General features: G+C 48.3%; 1 protein-coding gene across 3 annotated transcripts in view; it reads right to left on the bottom strand.

Annotated features, from left to right (window-relative positions):
* Positions 1-20,947, bottom strand: part of LOC144139021 (uncharacterized) — a 74,493-nt gene that overhangs the window by 24,642 nt on the left and 28,904 nt on the right. For all 3 annotated transcript variants that reach the window (XM_077671516.1, XM_077671519.1, XM_077671517.1), the window contains 3 exons: positions 12,612-12,647; positions 7,025-7,063; positions 1,658-1,693 (listed from right to left, as the gene is read on the bottom strand). In XM_077671516.1, the coding sequence (XP_077527642.1) occupies positions 1,658-1,693; positions 7,025-7,063; positions 12,612-12,647 (111 nt within the window). The remainder of the gene's footprint in view (positions 1-1,657; positions 1,694-7,024; positions 7,064-12,611; positions 12,648-20,947) is intronic.

Below are 20,947 nucleotides of genomic sequence, written 5' to 3'. Positions count from 1 at the left end.
GGGTTATGGAGCACTCGAAAACACTCCCAAATAAAGAAACCTAAGCTGCCTCTGTTACTCAAACAAAAAATCTACAAACTGTGCATACCGCTGGTGATGACATACGGAGCTGAAACTTCGAACCTTACTAAACAACTCGAAAGCAAACTCCGGTCAGCTCGTCGGGGCATGGAAAGAATAAGGTTAGGAATAACACTAAGGGACAAGAAACGAGCTATCTGGACCCGAGGAAAAACTAGAGTAAAAGATATCATAGTTCAAATAAAGAAGAAATATAGGCTTGGGTTGGCCATGTTGTGCGACGAACCGACAACCGGTGGGCATTAGGGTAACAGACACATGGGTCTAGAAAAAGGGAAGGCAAATAATTCGACGGAAGGATGAAATAAAAAAATGCGCGGGTAAACTGTAGACTGTCGAGAGTTTGGGGGTCAATGGGAGAGGCCTTCGTCGTGCAGTGTACCTCAGTAGGCTGATGATGATTATATGTATATTTATTTCTCGACAAATTATCTTGAAATAACAGTATTATAACGATATATTTGTAAATTCTGCCCATTGCGCCTTTTTGTGCAAATTAAGGGAGTTACGCGTTTGTAGCTGATGGGTACTCGGCAGAAAATGCCACGAGGTAAATGTCAGCTGCCTTGAAAGCGCAGGTGTTCCATAGCACCAGGAATTGAAAAACAAGCTTCCCGGTGTGCTTGGTGTTTGCAAGTGGTCACCGTCTAAGTAGCACACGGTTCAAGCCTCTCACGACTTGTATATGCATTTTGTGTAGGGCAAAGCACGAGGAGAGCAGTAAACAAGACACACTCGTTGCTGATTTGTGCTCGAGTATACTTCCTAGCTAATCTGCTGTATGAAAACTGGAAGGACCATAGTTTTGCTCTAGTGGACGAACATAGGGCTGTCCATTTCGCTCCGGCTTCGCAGGCATCTTACTGTCTCTGTAACAACCCGACCCAACCTAAGCCGCTCGACCACGGAGGACAGCAGTCAGGTCGCAACAGGCCGACAGACTTCCGCGTTGCACCCTCCCCCTGCTCCCCCAGCAGGACAGGCATGTCACCGGTGAGCGCGTGAGGCTGGGCAGCGCATGCACGGCCCCCCTTACCCGTGCACACATTACCGACAACCGGTGATGTGGGCGTGCTTAGAAGTGAGCGACTCCGGACAAATTGTTTCTCCGGAAGCCCTCCAAGCTGGACGGGAAAACAACTGCAAGAACATTACACTAACAACCCTTCAAAAAGGAAACACAAAACACTAGCTCTTGGGGGGGGGGGGGGGGGGGACACATTTTACGCCGATCGATTTACTCCGATTAATCCATGCACACTACACTACAATTAAAATACACGTATAAATGAAAGGGCCCCGAAATCGATGTTTTCATAATTTTTTTTCCAGATTTCCGAACTGCTCGTATAAGTGATCATAAGAAGATTATAATTCTATCGACTGTGTACAATTCAATGCACCACGAAGTAGAGAAATGGCGTGAACCAAAGACTTTCTTCACAGAACGATTTTGGGGAAAAGACTGATAGCATTCCTAATGGCGGGCCCTGGCACAGCTGCGAAAGGACTGGCAACACTAGGCACTTTACAAAGACCACCCCCCGAAAGACACAAAAGTTGGCGGTAATCTTACCCATAACCGCTGAAAATCTTGCAGGTTTTGCCATGTCTGGAATAAAAACATCCAAACAGCACGAGGTCTTAACACAATACACAGTAGAATCATTTTTTTAAAGGCATCTGCTTTTTTTGCTTTCATGCATACCGAGAATGTATCATGATATGAAAATGACATGTTTCCAATCTCCTAAAAATTTAAGTCCGGTTTAACAATATCATTATGCGTGTTTTAAAAAACGACGAGATATTTGCTATTCGTGAAGGAACCGACGTGATTCGGTTTTTTACTTGGCGTGGCTATGTATCGTGTGCTCTTTTGAGTGAATGGATCAGCCACATTCATGTTTTGAAAGCATTTGGTAATGTTAACTTTCGCATCCGTCTTATAGGCAACACAATAGAAGTAAAAAAAGAGTTATAAACAGTTTATGCCCGTTCGCAATGTTTGGAACTGTCTCCATGTCCTGCATGGCAGGGATTCAATCATTGTGTGACGGTCGCCGTGAATTAATGCGGGCTTCGGTGTTTATTTTTACGCAATGAATGACAAGTCATTTCTTTTGACGGATCTTAAAAATAATGCGAGTAAATTCCAATACGCAAAAGTGGCAAGCCGCAGCAAATGTAGAGCATGTTGTGGAGGAACGCCCTAACACAACTTGCCGTTCAGGAGAGTGAGCAGCATACGAGCCCCAGTTTTGATATAGCAAACAGCAATGGCTGCCTTCCTTATGAAATGCAATTGCGCATTGCTTTTGATGCAGAATGACAAAAAATGTGTTGTGAGCGCCAACAGAATATGCCAGTTCTGGGACAATGTACTGTGCTGGGACAACCGCCCTGCTATTGTAGGACGCACTATCATCAACGCCTCATCATCTTTAGGCTTACCAAATCATAACCATCGCTCGCTGGCGCATTCTTCCTGCGGCCTCAGCTCTCGGAATAAACCGTCCTCCTTCACGAGTCCTCGACTGTCTCAATGTTAATCTGCTGGCTGATGGAAGTGAGGAGTCCTTGTAACCTTATGATGGAGGGGCGAATGTGCATGGTTACGGGGAGTTCTGCAGAACTGGCTCCGCGTGTGGCCCTTAGCCTCCTTGAGGTTTCGGCTGGGAAACGCCGGACCCTCCGAAAGGGGCACTAGTTAGCAGATCACGGGCAGCAGTTACTTCTATAGGACTCCGGCTAAATAGCGAGGATGTCCCACCCCTCTGCCGTTAGAGACGTTGGCGTCGAGTCGGCTCTGGCGCAGAAACACCACAGGAGGGGCGAGGTCTGCGTCTCTGTGAGTAGGTATGCAAAGCCGCCGAAAGCATGCCGCTATATGCGTGTTGCTATAAGTGCAGTACCACCTGCGGCTCATAAGTGTAGATCGAACGCGATCGGGCGTGCCGCACCGGGCAATGTCATTGTGTGTGATCCCCCCACATACGCCCCTCGTGGAACTGGTGCGTTAGCAGAAAGAGAGCGAGAGAGAATTACTTTATTGATGTAAAGAGGGCAGATGCCCTGGGGGGAGAGAGGTAAAAAGGTAGGGGATATAAACGCAGGGAAAAGAGACTGAGAAAAAAGGAAAAAGAAGAGATAGGGAGAAATGGACTTAAAACTCACTTGGACTCAAAACTCAAAATGGACTCAGAACTCACTTGGTCTCAGGCGTACTCAAGCTCAGTCGGGCTCAAAGTCACTCGGGCTCACTCGGCTCAAACCCACTCAAGCCAAAACTCACCATGCCTCACTAGCCTCGCGCTCACTCAAACTGAAACGCACGCGTGAGTTTGACCCGAGTGGACTCATTAGTGAGTTCGCCGACCTCTGGCTCCGACGGCGGCGCAGTATTAAATTGTGACCTTGTTCGTGCCTAACCCATTTTCCTAATGACGAACTTCGATCGTACAATGGGAGTATATGGCTAAAGCGAAACTGAAAAGGCCAGTAGGGGCGAGTGCGGCACTGGCGCCATCTGGCTAAGGCACGCCTAAGTGCTCGCTGTAAACAGTCTAAAGCTGCGCGTGCACACCCCCTCCCTCCAATCCATGTGGGCAAACGCATAAACCGGCATCCGGTTATGTGAGCGTGCTAGACATGAAAGACACCTGCAACAATGACGCTTCACAAAGTCCTTCAAGAATTATTGGCTCACGTCGGGGTTCCAAACGGGCAAGTTGCTGTTCATCCACGAGGAATTTGCAGCTACTCGGTGAGCTGGAACTTCTGGCGGCAACGGCGGCCGCAGCGTCTTTCTGTTGCATGCGTCCGCCTCAGAACGAGTTAAAACCTGGTTGGACTCGAGCTGTATTTTAGCGGACAAGCATATGGCTGTCCGTTCCCCACCCCCACCCGCGCGTAGTAGGCATCTTACTGTATTTGTAACACGCCATCCCAAATCCAACCACTCTCCCACGGAGGACAGCTGACAGCTCGCATTGAGCCTTCAGACTCCCACGTTTACATCTCCCATCGGTACAACGGCCACGTCATCGGTAGCGGCATGAAGCCCAGCTGTGGTTGCGCACTGCCCTCCTTCCATCACCAACTCGTGCACGCAAAACCGGCAACCGGGGACGGGCGCCTGCTTAAGCGTTAAATGCACCGGCAAGAATGTCGCTTGTAAAGCCTCTCAAGCTGCAGAAAAATTATGGGCTCACGTCGGCGTTCAAAGAGGGCAGGTTACTTTGCATCGGAGGGTGATTCGCAGCTACTCGACGAGATGGAATTAGAGGCGGAAACGGCGGCGGCTACACGTTTGGCGGTTCTGTTGATTCTCCGCAGGCATCTGATAATCACTTGATTGTGCAACTTGCGGAAGAGGCATCGGTGGTGGCGAGAAGAACAACATTTGTGAAAGACGGGTGCGCTGTTGCGAGGAGGGGCGCCGGAGTGGTGCCGAGTAACGCGGCTTCACCGGAATAAAAGCTGGATGGTAGACGTATTTTATTCTTTATTTTATTTTATTTTATTTTATTTAGGACATATTGCTAGCCTCTTAGTGAAGGCTAGCAGGTATGGAATACAGGTATGAAACACCGTGCAGGTATGGAATGACGGCCGTTCCTTCCTTTTGCCTGTTCGGGTTCTTCTCCGGCCTACCCTCACGGATGTCCTTTAGAAAAAGTCCGGACAGGCTCTTGATTAGACAGTCGGGGAAGCCCGCCTTCTTCAGTGGCGATTCTTGCTATTTGAAGCTCTGTGGGACAAGCTGGTCGCAACTTCTCTGGTGAGCATTCCGCAAGGCGCCTTGAGCAATTCCGCGCTTGACCACCTTTGAATGAGCCGACGAAAACGGCAGTATGCTTTTCTGCGAACGGGGGGAGTACTGCCAACAGACCTGTTGTGCGTGAAGGCGGAGCTTTAAGTCCAAAAAACTCTCCAGAGAAGTTGCCACCACCTTGTCCCAGAGAGCTTCAAAGAGCAAGAATCGCGTCTGAAGAAGGCGGGCTTTCCCGACTGTCTAATCAAAAAAATGTCCGGAATTTTTCTAAAGGAAATCCGCGAGGGTAGGCCGGAGAAAAAACCGAACAGGGAAAAGGAAGGAACGGCCGTCATTCCGTACCAGCATGGTGTTTCCCACAAGCTGATGAAAACGGGAAGAACGCGTGGCGTAAGAGTGGTTTTCTCGGCCCCCAACAAGCTTGCCCGGCTCTGCAGAAAGGTGAACAGCGGTGACCAAAGCTTCGGTCTCTGTGGGGTTAGGCATACAAATGCCTACACGGAATGCAGGAAATGTGTTGTGTACAACGTCCCTCTGTCCTGCGACGAGTCGTACGTAGAGCAGACGGGGCGGGAGCATGCAAACTCGCTCAAGAAGTTTCATGGGAGCAGTCTGGCAATCCATTGCGGGAAGCATAACTGCTCACCGAAGCTCGACCACACCTCGATAGTGAGCAGATACCGGGACCAGCACTTCCGGGAAATTTCGGAGGCGTTTAATATCTCAAAAATGGGGGACTCTGCGTCAGCATGCCATCAATCGCTCTACATGCTAAAGAGATTAACTATTTAGGTGGTTTGACTGTTGTGGGTGATACCACGTAACAGTAATCTTAGTTTATCATGATGTGGTTATTCTTGTTTTCCATATGCTTTGTATTTCCCTTTATATGTCTCTGTTTCTTTCACTAAACTTCAGTCGTCAGTCAGCGCCCGTCCCTGTCTGCTTTCACTCGTGTCCCGTCCTTTGCGCTGCTTCTATTAATACTTTGCGCAGGACAGCTGACAGGGCCCATTGAGCCATGAGGCCCCCTCGTTTAAATCTCTCACCATCCCAATGGGTATGTCATCGGTAGCGGCTTAAGCCCGGCTATGCGTGCATACCCCCTCCTTCGACCCCCCAACCCACGCACGCCTAAGCCGGATACCGGAGCTGAGTGCATAATTAGGCGTGATACGTCAGCGAAGGGAGAGGGAAAGACTTCATATGCGACCAGACTAAAGTCAATTATTATTCTTCCGCCAGAACAACTATGACCGCTGGCCAACGAGGGCCGCCGACGCGACAATAACGCTCGGAATGGCTTCAATCTAAAGAAGAATTATGTGGTCACACCGGCGTTCCAATGGGGCAAGTTGCTATCAATAGGCGGGGACCTACAGCTAGTGAGCGAGGTGGAATTTGAGACGGGGGCGGCCACACCTACATTCTCGGCAGTGGCGGTTGCGGCGGCTTTTGGGACGTTTTTACACCCATTTGCGCTGCTGTTGATTCTCCAAGGATTCTCCGCAATCATCTGATAACCGCGCTACGGCCCCTGTATGCCAAACACGCAACTTGTGAAAGAGGCATCGATATCAGCGGTGGCGAGGGGAATAACTGTTTCGATAACCGTTGTGAACTAAGGGTCGCCGGTGGCGAGGGGGTGCCCGGAGCGGCGCCGATTAAATCGGCTACAACAGAATGAAAACTAGGGAGTGAGACATATACTGCTTCGCAGTAAACACTAATGCTATCGTTCTCCGCTTCTTCGAGGGTTACAATCAAGGGATTCAAGCAGTAATTAAAAGTCACTAAAATAGGTTCAACGTATGCATGGTTTTGTCCACTACATTAAGAAATAATTTAAGAATCATCAACAAACCTAAAAATATTAAGAATACTTGAGCCTTCTAAACGTTCTATCAGAATGTTGTCTCGAGCTCCAAGAAATTAATCGCTTAGAATAGGGGCAATGCACGAGCACTGCATACTCCTTGCTTTTTCAGGTAGTTCTCTGCGTCGAACGTAACTTACGTCGACTTGAGGTATACTTGAAGCAGTTCCAGAAGCCCTGCTACGTTAATGTCCACGTCATTATGAAACGCATACCGATATTTCATTCTGAAATATCAGAAGCGGATAGTAGCGTAATTACAAAGGCACAAGAAAAGTTTTAATTCTTACCCAGTTGGTATGTTCATATGGATTTTTTGGTGGCGTTGCCTGAAATCAACAAATTGAAGATGAATTCGTCTTCCCCACCATTTTGAGTCACAGAATTCAAACATGGTGGGTCCCCTTCACTCCCAACCCAGTAGGGCCCCTTCACTCCCCGGCGCACAGCCGACACGCACTGAGAAAAGCGGCCGCGGTGCAACTGCTAGTATTACGCGCTTCCCCTCTTCTACTTTTTGCAAACTAGGAACGATACCCAAGTGCGAGTTCTGATAGAAAAAAATAAATAATAATACAGCGCCAGAAGTTGGCGGATTCTTTCAAATGTTATTAAGTACTTGGCGCGAAGACTAAGTGAGATGTTAGTGTACGTTATCAATTAATGTGTATCCACCGGTGTTTTTCCAGATGAATTACAAGTTGCTGAAGTGACGCCGAATTATAAATGAGGAGAGCATGACCACCCTAAACAACTACAAGCGAATATCTGTCCTAACTGTTGTTATATAGTATTTGAGCGTGTCATTATATTGTCGAAAGTTGAGCAAGAGCATCGTCGCTGGTAGGATCACAATGAATCGAACCAGTACATATATGGTTCAACAACGACCACTGACTCCCCACGCCGAGTAGACAGGTAGCGATACATTAAATTAACACCCGCCGTTGCACGACAATGTACTAGAATTTCCGGGGCACGATTCATGAGACCGGTTTTTACAATGAGAAATTGGAATGACCTTCATCACCACTACGATGTAATTATGTTTATTTCAAAGTTGTTTATTAAAGCCAATAGTATTAAAGGCGATGGTCTTTCTTTGGCTACATAAACTCGTAAAGTTTGGTCTGTCTGTCCTTCGATTCCGCCGCTCGGCTAAAAGCTAAGAGATTTTTTGAACGAGACGATCATAGAGGTAAAACATTTAAAGGGGCCCTGAAAGGCATTTTGAGCACACTAAAATAACTAGCGCAACCGTTAGATTGGGTCGTCAACGTCCTCTGTGCCAAGTATTACTCTTGTACGCGCAGCGGAAAGCTCACACTTTTGTTGCAAAGTTTGTCGTTTTTTTCTCACCCTTCCCTTCGTGTTTTTGGACGCTGCCATCTTCACATGTCTACGTCATCGATTCCCAGATGTTCGTCATGAGCTAGACATCCTGCTATTGGGCGGCTTTTTCACGCACTTCCGGCAAAGAGATGAGTCGTCTGCTCAGCGTCGGCTCGCCGGCTGATCTGCCAGCGGAGTGCTTGGGCATTTTACGACAAACGAAACAAGTGTAAAACAAACGCTTAACCATTTGTATTGAATGCAACACGGCCATAACGCGACATGGATATTCTGTTACCTGAGTACGTTCCATAAAGAAAGCGTTGAAGCCCCGTGGCACTTCTTTCGTGCAATCGCAGAGAACGCCCTGAGCCGAATGCCCGGGTTTGACGCATACATTTTATTCAACTTCAAAACAATCCAGAGATGCGTTTCTAACGAACACAACGTCACAACATGCGTTGAAAGCCTGAACCACAATTGACAGAGGATGGGTTGCCTCCTGCCCGTCGTAAATTCGGTACTCACCTCGCGCGCGGTTTGCGGGGACGAACAGCAAGTCACTTAACTCTGGCGCACAAGCCGATGGCTTTTAGCCACGCACACTGCACATACCCCATGCGAGGTTGAGTCGTACGTCGCACGAGAAAGATAATCCAGACCATGGGAAGCACTATCCACCCGCAGAAGCACAACGTCGCATTTCATCGCGAAACAAAGGCGTCCACAACACACACACACCATCGCCTCCTGTAATGCCAAACGCATCTCGCACTTCCCAATGGGAGTGAGTGGTACGCCTGCAGTTCCCACATGTCGCGAAGTGGGGCCCCAAGCTGAACCGGGATCACGCAACTGACTTCTGGAGCGGTTTGTGCCTTGTTACCAAGGTAACCGATGTTTGAGATTGTCAAAGAAATGGCGCTCGCTCCAGCGCTATAAAGCTCAGAGCCGCGACGGAGCATGTTTTGCCAACGTTGCCGCTCTCCACCACGCGTCGCCCCAAGCTGAACTGGTCACATGATTGAAGCGTTTTGTGCACGGGTTCTGTATCGATTTAATATGACTTCTTCACATGCCGCCGGCAGGAATTACCACCGCCGCAAAATAAACCCGGCACCAGCGGGGCCACATCTGATACGGCGCTTTTTGGATAAACAGTGCGCGGTGCATCAAGGGAACGAGCGCACGACCCTCCTTGTGCGGCTGCGAGTTCGCCGCCGATAAAAAGTCATGTGCCGCCAGCAACGTACACCGCGAAACGGCAAGGCCAGGCCGCCGCATACATGCGGCCAGATTTTTCGTTCGCTTTTCCAGCCTTGAGCGGAGTGCATGATTCATGGTGTCAACAAAGCTTGCCCGTAGCAGACGACAATAGCGGAAGTACGTCACCTCTGCGGAGCGCAGCATCATGGGAGGCAAGTCTCTCGCGCCGTCAACAGCGGAGAGTAAGTCGAAAGGAGGAGGAAACGCGGAGCGACGATAATGCGCGGTTTTTGATTTACGATTTCTCAGCTAATACTCATCGCTCTAACATAATTCTTGCGGGAGGAGATTGCAAATACATTGCTTTATTTGGGTACATGTACATCCATGCATCGGTGGAAGGTATTTCAGGACCCCTTTAAGAACTACTAAATATAGTGCATACTTAATGCTTGTCAACATTGTGCAGCGAAAAGTAAACACAAGGCATATTTGAAGCAAAAAAATGAATACGTAACTGATACTACCACTGCTCTTTAAATTAAAAGAGCCCAAACTTTGCAACAGAAAACAAATAAAATGCCTTCAAAACAAGGGCTCATTGTAGAGCCCTTGTTTTGACCTTGTAGAGACCTTGTGGCGGAATTGCAAGTTCAACTCTAAAGAAAGATTCCAATCGATGGCTCGCGAACAGGACGAACGCAGGAAAATTGCGTTGACTTGAAGAAACCTCCATCGTATTTACCGTCGGAGTAGTGAGACGGGAGGAGGAGGGAGTCAAAAACGGGGGAGAGAGAGAGAGAGAGAGAGAGAGAGAGAGAGAGAGAGAGAGAGAGAGAGAGAGAGAGAGAGAGAAGTGAGGCATTAACGTGATAGCGGTGGCAGGAGACCATCGTCTTTCGACGACACTTGCAGTGCAGTGGGCAGATACGTGGTCAATTTTTTATAGGCGAAAATTTCGGTCTTTCTGCCTCGCTATCCCTCTATTCAGCAACCCGTACAATAGTTAAAAGAATGTTTATGCGGGACGTTTATATTGGTAAACGTTTCCAAAATACTAAATCCGGTAACCGACCGCATACTTAAAGGGACACTGAAGTGATATGTAAACATTGCGGGATTACTAGCGCAAATTGTAGTCCGGAGTCCCCAGGCCATGTTTCGACCACTCTAGGCGCGTTTACGCGATTTTATTTAGTGGAAAAACTAATTCGAAAATGCTGTCCTCCTCTCTTTACGCTCGCCCATTTTCTGTGGCGTTTTCGTGTGACGTCAGGAGGGGATGAGCTGGCAATTGGCTGCGCGCTACTGCACGGCTCCCCGGCCTCGGCCCAGTGTTTCGTCCGCCGGCCGCCGGCGGGTTGTCGCAATCAAGGAGGTTAAAAAAATTGCTTGGTCGCAATTCATTCGCTTAGTTGAAACGAAGCCAGGACACGTTTGTGAATGGAAGAATGTGCCTTTCTTTACTTGGTTCGTTTGTACACTGTATCTAGCTCCAAGTCAAGGTCGCTTCACGCAAGCGCTGCACAAGCGCACATACGACGCTTCGCTGACTGGTACGCCAGTAGGAAAATATAAGGCCTCTTGAAGGCGGGAGAAGAGTCAGCGAAGTCAATATAGGTACTAAGGAAATAAAATCAACTGATATTTTTACCGTACAGCGTAAACCTAGGGCGCGGGAAGCACTTTTTTGCGCTGGGCGAACAAGCACAGCGGTCAGCAGCACGACTACGCATCTGCGAACGCTTTTCCGTCTACGAAATGCAATTGCTAGACGTGAGCTACTGTGGAAACTTGGGCGACGCTTACTGCACGAGCGGAGTACAACAAATAGTCACCTAAGCTGCTTGAAATGCCAAAAATAAATAAAAGTGTAAACCGGTTGTACAATATATACCCTATATTAGCAAGACTTTCGCATCCCGCTCCGTGGCTCGGTGGTCTCGGGCGCTAGGTGTGTCACCGCGAGTGTTTTGCGAGTCACGAGTTCGAATCCCCGCGGGTACGTGCTTTTTTTTTTTGTAAGTTAACTTTTTTTGTTTTCCGCCAATGTTTTCTATATTGAGTACACCTTTTTTTGGGCCGCAACGTTCATGGCTACACGAACTAGTTCACAAAACGCGCGCAGGCTGGCACTGGCGCGCTAGCGAGTTCTCGTTAGCGTGCTGTTGCCATAAGCACCGACTGCTTGCAGGCAGTGGGCACAGGCCAGAATGAACCGACCCTTGGCCTGGTGCGAACACGCTTTTTACGATACAGGCATGAGGGAGGCAAGCTCCAAATATGGAGGAAAAGCGCATGACATTTGGGCGTCTGCGGGTGCGTGGAGGGCGTTCATGCACTGCGTAGGTCTCGGCTAGTGAATGCTACGACTACAAGCCGTCCTGGGAGGCTTATCTTGTGCATTTTACAGCCGACAACATGGCAGAAGCGCGGTACGATGATTACTGAGATATTGAGAATGCCCATCCAACAACGCCATTGGTTATGTTTTACAGAACCGAAACCGAAACCGAAACTTGTTTGATTGCTAACCTTGGGCATCGTCCAATCACGGCGCCCCTCATCCTAACGTCACAGCTTTAGTTGGTGCGGCCGCCGCAAACCGCGCATGGTAGTTTTTCTTCTTTCGCGCTTTGTAAAATAATTACCGATTTGTCAACCGGATAAACGATGAAAAGTGTGCTAATTTGAGCCAGTCTACGCAGTGCAAGCAAAAACGGGAGCTTGACAAATTCACTTCAGTGTCCCTTTAAACATTTTCCAGCAAAACAGAAATATTAGGCGTATTTCAAGGAACACAAATTCATAATTGATACTAGCACTGTTCTTCGAAAAATCTATATGGGGGCGTAATCTATTTGAAAGCAACTACCAAAATATATTAAAACAATATTTTAACCACAAAATACAAAAATAACAGTTCCGAGCTCATACTCTAGCCCAACGCTTGGGGCTCCAGCATCAATTCAAACAATATCAAAAGATCCCAACAGATGGCGCACCATCAGTTCGAATGCCGGACCCTTTAATTTACTTCAGCAAACTTCTATTGTGTTTATCATGGGAGAACAGCGTGAGAGGTAGGCGGGTGGGGAGCAGAGACAGTTATACGGCAGAGCCTACAGAAGACTGTCATCTTTTGACGGCGTGGGCACTGAAACGAGCAGATACAAGGCCACTTTTTTACAATATAGACAAGCATTTCCGTTCAAGAAGTATCGGAACTACTTTCAACTGCATTGTCGGATTAATTTTTGCAGGCCGGCTATACACGTACGATAAATAAGGCGTTTTTGTGATGCTGAAAGCCACATAAAAGATATATTCGTTGCTCACCCAGCCTGTAACATTGTCTACTTCACCCTTTTGGATCTGAAATCAGAAAAAGATGTTAGAGTAACCATTGTGTTTTGTTTTGGGCTTTTTTGTCAAGGAGTGAAGGCTGCATTAAAAAATTTCCTACGGTTTAGTTATCAGTAAAATAAATTCAGGCGTAATACAACGACCGTGACTCGTGCAGACAACTCAGCTGGTTGATTGCTGCAATTTTTTTCGGGGTGTCACCACGCACCTTCTCACCCATTTTCTTTTAATCTCTGCATCCCCAGGCCTCCTACTAAAGCCACGAGGGCCGGAGACACGGCGGTGGTACTGACGACATGCCGTCGGTTTAGTGTTGGGTCGTTCATGAAAAACCTATTGTTCTTGCGAAAAACCCCTAAGACCGTAGAGGTACCAAAAAGGTCCTCAATGACGCAGTGCTGTTCACGTATACACTATCTGAGTGAGGCCCATTGACTGTCCGCTTAAGGGTTTTTCAAGGCGGAGCCGTCGTGAAGGCTATCACACTAAATTCTTTTATTTCTTTTTTAGCTATACTTGATATTGCTTCCCCATTTTTGCGTGTTTATTTGTCTATTTTATTTCTGTTCTATTTACGACCTTACTTTTACGTTCGTTGTTTTTGTTTCGATCCTGGCAAAAAGTAAAGTCTAGCAGCTCCAGGGAAGCCGTATGTGATTCTAGACTAGACGCTGATTATGACGTTTAAGCTAACAGTCATGGAAAATGATACTTTCAACACGTTAGGAAAGCGTGTTACCCAAGCTAAAAGATTTTATGACACACCTCAGACTTAACGCACCTTTTTAGACGACGTAATTTGTTAGCAATTTTCTCCTCAGCTTCATAGCAAATTGTAACAGTTTGGTACCAGGCTCTCGCAAATGAAATTTCCTGTGGTTGTTTGTGCCGACTAGCTGTAAGCACGAAAAATATTTGCGGACCTCTTAAGGCTGTTCTGTGATAATAAATCCTGACGTTGACTCATTTTTTATGCTGAAGCATTCTGTTGTTACTAATGCCATCTTCATATACCTGAGTGTATGGTTTTCTTGCCTGCTTTCACATGTGCCTTTTAACACGTCATAACAGCCGCCCTGCGCGTGGAATCACAGCTGCCTTCCTACAAACACAAATACGCGCACTCACGCACGCACTCACACACACTCTCACACCCACATGCACATACACGCACACTCACACACGCCCGTACACGCTTGTACGAGCACGTACGTCCGCACGCACACACACGGGCACAAATAAACACGCCGCACTGCTCGCAGTGTTTGCACTACTCCCACTAGTCTCACTACACGCACTCGCGCGCGCCCAAGTCATACTACTCATGCAGGCTACACACACTACAAACACGGTACGCCATACACCCACTACTCTAGGCAACATTCCATTTCCAAGTCACTGCAAAGTTGGCATTTCCGGTCCGATGCAGAACTTTAATTAAACATGGTGATGGGATCCTCTCCACATCTAAACTGACCTAAATATAGTAAACACCCTTTAATTACTAAATATATCCGTATAAATGATCGAAAGGAGCCCTAGTAAAAGTATTCAAAAAAAAAAAAAGATTTTATTGCTGGGTTCAACACTTGATTTAAGCGTTAAATGCCGCGACGTTACCCGCTAGGCCACAGAGGCAAAGTCGCTCGTATTAGCAGTTGGTCAAGAAGATGGCGGCAGCGTTCCAAGCTAACCAGCAGACGGCGCTAAGTTTAACTGAAAGCGCCGGTCGCACTGACTTGCAAACGGAAGGTCGCACGCTTCGTTATAGGCACTAATCAGACCCGCGCTACGGGATTTCTTTCTTTTAAGGATCCAGTCACACTAGGCAGTTTTAGCATATCGCTACCGTGTTTACGTTACCGTTTACCGTGTTTGCGGGAGTCGACTGCGCAGCGCGAGAGTTACCGCGAGCGGTAACTTACCGGCAAAGGCTGGTCGCCAGCGGCTTCCGGTAACACGGTAAACGGTAACGTAAACACGGTAACGATATGCTAAAACTGCCTACTGTGATGAGGTGCCCCTAGCGCGGGAAACACAAGAAGAACTGCGGAAAAGGTGCAGCAAGCGCGCGAGTGAAGAGAAAGAAGAAGAAGAGTGAAGAGAAAGGAGTGAAGAGAAAGAAGAAGCGAAGATCTGCTTGGTTTTTCGCTTTCCTGGTTGAGGTGATCGGCCAACCTTCAGGCGGATTAGCGGTTGTTTCTCGTCGTTCTTTCGATCTTTACTTTTCTTCCAGGTTGCTGGTTTCTACGCCTGGGTATCGTTTGAGTCTCCTGGCCGGGGGAGTTCCCCGTGTGCGGCCTCTATTCGTCCGCAGGACGTACAATTGGAAGCCCTAAAGCGCATTGGGGTGGGCAGCATCGAGCGAGCACAGGGATACCAAGCGAGTGGGAATGCAAGCAAGGAAATAACTTTTAAGTGGAATTGGTACAGCCTCAAACAGGTAGAAGTACAATAAATTTGTACAGAAAAAACTTATACAGGAAAGTGAGCGATGGGCCTCGAATATACGGGCAAAGGATAAAGGTGCGAGGAGGAAGTTTTGGAATCATATAAAGGAACTAAGGAAAAAGACCGAAGTACAGGGCCATGTCATAAACGGTGAAGGTTAAGGGGGAGGAGGCGGTATTTCACATTCGCTCGATGTGACAAGAGAAATTCAGAAGAACAGAAAGAGGTCTACAGCATCTAGAGAGTGGGGCAACTGAGGTGCGTACAGATAGTGCTAAAGTTGGAGAATCTAAAGTGGAAAAAAGCCGAAGAAAATGTTCCAGCTAATACGGCAACAGGGTCGGATGAAATTCCTATACGGCTGGTCAACCTGCTGGGTTCAAAAAGCAAGGCACAACTGATTGGAGCAATCGAAATGTTATAAAAACTAAGCAAGTACCGGACAATTGGCGTAAGAGCAGGATGAAGATGATATATAAATGTAAAGCAGACAGGGCTGATGCCAATTCGTACAGGCCTATTACAGTTACCGCAGTGGCATACAGTCTGTCAATGCAAGCCATAAAAGCGGAACTGCAGGCGTGGATAGAGGGGAACAGCATACTGGGAGAACTACAAAATGGTTTCAGACGAGACAGACGCTTAGAGGACAATTTATTTGTCCTAACACAATGCATAGAGGTGTCAATGGCTCAGGAGCGACCACTATGGATAACATTTCTCGATATAAAGGGAGCCTACGACAATGTAGATAGAGAACTTCTATGGAGCATACTTGAGCGAGAGGGATTAGGCCAGGACTTTATACAGCTGTTGCAGGGAATTTACAATGAAATCGAGGTGCAAATTACATGGAGGACCAAACGTGCACGGAACCGGTAGTCACAAATAGGGGTTCAACGCACGGTTGTCCTCTGTCACCATTGCTGTTCATGCTGTACACGACAAGACTAGAAAGAAAGCTTGAAGACAGTAAAATAATCTGTGTTATTGCCGCAAAGGATAGGAAGTGGAACAACACATCCCGGTCCTGATATATGCAGATGACATAGTACTACCAGCAGATAGCAAACAGTGTCTGCGACAGCTCACAGATATATGCGGGGAATAAGCCACTGAACTGGGGTTAGAGTTTAGCCCACCAAAGTCGGGAGTTCTGGTTTTTGAGACGACGCCCGTAACGAATGGGCATTCGTTCAACAAGCAACAATACCGTTGGGGACGAAATACAAATATCTCGGTATATGGGTGAACGAAGGTCAGGCCCATCTAAGCACTTTTGATTGGCATTTAAGAATGACAGGCAAAAGAAACACCTCTATATCATGAAGCACAGAGCACTATGGGTATATAACAAATATGAAGTAGAGAGAGGAATCTGGAAGTGTGTAATGGTACCGGCACTCACTTGTTAAAACGGAGTAGTGTGTGTCAGATTAGAGATTCAATCAAGGCTAGAAGTAAATCAGGGGACGGTAGGTCGCTTGGCACTATGGGAAGGAGCACACTGTAAAACAACAAATGAGGCGTGCAGGGAGACATGGGATGGGCCTCCCCTGAAGTGAGAGAAGTACAGAGCGAAATATGTTTTGATGAACAACTTAGAAATTGATCACCAGAGATGAGCGGCCAAAGTGTTACGGTATCTTTACTTGAAAAGCGTGGGCACACCGCGGAGGAAAGGAAGCAGAAGGTTCAGGACAAAGTATATGAAACCTGGAAGCGCAGAGGAAACGACCAATGTAATGAAAAATGAGGTGAAAGAATCAGAGTGGATGGATGTAAAAAAAATCGCGCCAATCCACCCCGTGAATGTGGTTGGAAAGCAAAGCTGTAAACGGCACCCATAACAATAATCCATGCCACGTCACCTAAATTCACTCACATCGCTCTACAAATAGTAAAACCAGATAGAAGTAAAATGTACAGTCTTTGTCAAAATTTTGTGGGCCACGGCGACCGTGGCCGGAGCAGGAGCGCGGCCGAGTAGGGGCGCTGCGCTTGCCGCTGTCGGCTGGTTGCGTGGCTAAAGAGAGCGAGGGGAACTTTTGCTCTTGCTTTTGTAGTGTGTCCGGCGCGACAAGAGCGGCGCAAAGGGCCTGCGCTAAAGCGAAGTGCGCCTGCTCTGAGAAACCGGCCTCGCTGAACTTATCGCGCTACGAAAGGAAGCGAGAAAGTTCCCCTCACTCTCTTTAGCCGCGTAACCAGCCGGCAGTAGCAAGCGCGGCGCCCCCGCTCAGCTGCGCGCCTGCTCCGGCCACGGTCGCCGTGGCCCACAAAATTTTGACAAAGACTGTACTTCACGACACCATTTATTACTTCAAAGAGATTACTTCAAAGAGAATATCCAGCAAGGAAGGTAGTCCTCATCCCTCACCCGCTCCAAGCATCGGTCGTCGGTCATCGGAGCGAGTCGAGATCGTCCTCTCCGCTCGCGCATCAAAAGAACATCACTATTTCGTCTCCATCAGTTCGCCAAGAAGATGGAGAGGCGAAATTTAACTAGGGTGCTCAGGGCTAAAGTCGCACACCCCGATTACGGGGCGGAGTGTACCTACTTCTGAGCAAAATTTAAATTCAGCGTCGTAGCGATTCGGATGCATTAAGTGAAGACGCGTAGGCTGTGGGAAGGAGCCCGGATTGTATGAGCCGTAGGGTAGTTTATTGTTCTCTGAAATGGTCAGGGTAAGGCGAAGGTACGGTTTGTCTCAGAAGGCGATAATGCTGGGTTATCTCCCTGAACGTGACAAGCGGGTGACTGTCCTCGTGCAGCTCCATACCACGGCAGGTAAAAGCGCAGGCTTGTTGGGTGGGCGTATTTGTTGCCCTCCATTAAAACATGAGGGGGTGTCCAGATGAGCTGAATGGAACCGTTTGGGGAGTGGCTTTTAGCACGCGCAGTGCAGGTCAGGACACCAAACCCGACTGGTAATTACAGTAGGCTTGCTGGGAATCGGTGACTACCCTCCGAACCCCTGGTTCAGTGAAAGCCAAGGCGATGGCTGCCTCTTCTGCTGCCGTCATTTCTTGGGTCCTAAGCGAGGAACACGCAAGGAGGTTGGTTCTGGAGGTAGCCACGATGATGGCGTATAGCTACCCTCCATGTTTGGCGGCGTCTGTGTAGATAACTGCATGATCCTTACCGAGGGTGGTGTTTCGCGCTTGAGCCCGTGCTTTTCGGTGACCTTCGTCATGTGAGGGGTGAATATTACTAAGCAAAGGGAGCATCTTTAGTTTTATTCGCCAAGAGTCTGGTAGTACTGTTCTGCATGGTAATTCTGTTCTGCCCAGCCAATCTGGTGAAGCATGCGGTTATCCACCGCAGTTCTGAGTCGTACTTTCTGGTTAGAAAGATGGCCTTCTATCAGCTCTTCCACCGTGTTGTGGAGCCCCGTGCTAAGCAGCCTCTGTGTGGACGCACTCATGAGAAGATCAATGGCCTGCTCGACCACCTCTCTAATCATTATATAAAGCATCTCTATGTATTCCTTGTCGAGAAGAAGACAGGAGGTTGACGTAAGTGACTCTCGAGAGGACAAAAGCTTCAATAAATCGAAAGGTACCGGATTCCTTTAGGCCTCGCTTCTTGGTGGCAACTCGCCTGATCAAGGCGCTGCAAAGAGACGTCACACTTGGTGTTAGCCTAGAGATGTAGGCCCAGGATCTTGATGCTCGGGCTTGGAGTGATGGCCTGGCCATCAAGGAGTATTTGAATGTATTCCTTGATTTGGCATGAGGGCGGACGACAAGGAGCTGTGATTTTTTACGTGAACACTGGAGGCTACAGGCTTTAGCACATTGGCGTACTGGAAGTGAGATGTCATGCATTGGTGTGAGCTTCCTTTAATTTTTTTTATCTCTTTTCACATGAGCAAGGTGCGCACAGGGCCGCTAGACGGGCGTGAGTGGTCGCTTGACGATTTCAAGTGGCATTCAGCGAGAACGCAGGTGGTAAACCCGTAAATGTGCTTGGTGAGTACACCACCTGTCTTCCCTGTCTTCGCGTGGGCTCGTAGCTAAATCGTTAAGACAACGGGCTCTCGCTTTGTTAGTCTATCAGTTCCAGGTTCGATTCCCGGCGGTGCCAGTAAATTCTCTTATTTGTTCACTGGAGTTTTCTGGTGACACCAACGGTCGCGAAAGAACCCTTGGGGGGTAGAGGTAAAAAGCTTTGCTTTAAAAAGTCGTTCGATATCTACAGAATCGGTAAGCAGGAGATCACTAGGGAAAAGGTCTTTGATAATACCAAAGGGAGCGCATTGCTTTTTGAAGCCTGGGCGCGTTGCTTGCGGACAAAAACGCTTATCCATGAGCCGGTACAGCGAGCCAGAAACCATGCGACATATTGTAATGAAGTGCAAAAATATCCGTCCAGTCCTCGGTGAGGGAGACATCCAGCTTCCGGAAGCCCTTGGCTTTAAGCTTAACGGAAAAGTGTATTGGACCGTAGTAGAGGTAAGCAAAAGAAGGTTATAATGTTGGTGGGAAAAGAGCGGAGATCAATCTGGGAAGACATGCGAACAAAGAAGACAGACTAGCACAAAAATTCCATAAAAGTTTCTCTTTCTTTTTTTGTGCGAGGTGATTGTGCGGGTTATGTCGCTGTGCAACGGCACCCCGATAGCAATGGGAAGCCGCTAAGCATCGTCATTATCATCACGAGCGCTCGGCATTTTCTTGGTTTTTTTCACTGCCTGACGGTTGCCGCACACTTGGCCAGTCTTCCTAAGTAGGTATGCTCGGCTTGACAAACGTGCTCACTAGATGCTTGGCGTTCGTCGCGGAGAACGCACACACCAGGGCTACGTATTTTCCTGTTTTAGGGGCGAAGCTCCTTAAGGCGTGGGTCTGTCCATCCTCGACGTATGTATGTAGCCACCTCTAGTTTAGTTCTTGGATTGTTTACTAGATGGCGTGGCTACCTCTAGTTTAGTTCTTGGATTGTTTACTAGATGGCGGTACTTGTATATGATGAAAAGATTCGCTTGGATTGTTGACTAGATGGCGTGGCTACCTCTAGTTTAGTTCTTGGATTGTTTACTAGATGGCGGGGAGCGTTGTAATAAAATCCGTTCGCTGTTGGCGCGCGCTCGGAGTCGCCCGATGGATAAGGCTGCAGATGTGCGAGCCCGCGAGGCAGAAGCGCTCCGTGAAGCTGCGCGACGCCGCCGCCAAGATCCTGCCGTACGAGAGCGGGAGGCCGAAGCGTGTCGTCTGGCTGCGCGACGACGCCGCCAAGATCCCAGCGTTCGAGAACGAGAGGCCCACCAAGCGTCACGGCAACGGCGCGAGGACCCTGCCGTACGCGAAGCGGCACGGCTGCGGCACGAAGAGGATCTCCAAAACGTCAGAGAACGGGAAGCGGCGAGAAAGCGCGCGTATCGGCAGGCAGACCCCGATGCAGTGAGAGCTCGTGAGGCGTCTGCAAAACGCATCAGGCGAGCTCAGCCCCAAGGTGCCGACGCGCGGTTTAAGCGAGACTTTCTAGACGTTACGTTCGGACACAGATGTAGTGGGCGAACTTTCACTGAAGAGTCACGGTTTTACCGATGATTTCCCCTCAGGAGCTTCGCCCACTCATCATCATTCACCCCGTGGATATGCTGTGAATTTTTTTGTTAAACGCCGAGCGGCTGCCGCGGGGCCCACGCTCACGTGTGCGCGCTCGGCAATTTCTTGGTATTTTTAACTGCAGACACGAAAAATTACGATTTGCTAAACACATTCGCTGTTACCAGGGACGTTATTCAACCTTTTGCAGTTCCTTTAAGCGACGTCGCCCGAAAAGAAGCTGGAAACGGAACTGTCCAAGATCTAAATAAAACTACTGGTCGTAACGCTGTTTAGTAAGATATCGT

This window comes from Haemaphysalis longicornis, unplaced genomic scaffold, assembly GCF_048455015.1.
Source record: "Haemaphysalis longicornis isolate Haplotype H1 unplaced genomic scaffold, Haemaphysalis longicornis Haplotype H1 scaffold_5, whole genome shotgun sequence".
Classification (NCBI taxonomy): Eukaryota; Metazoa; Arthropoda; class Arachnida; order Ixodida; family Ixodidae; genus Haemaphysalis; species Haemaphysalis longicornis.
Note: the sequence above shows the minus strand (reverse complement) of the source record. Positions and strands in the feature narration are given on the sequence as shown.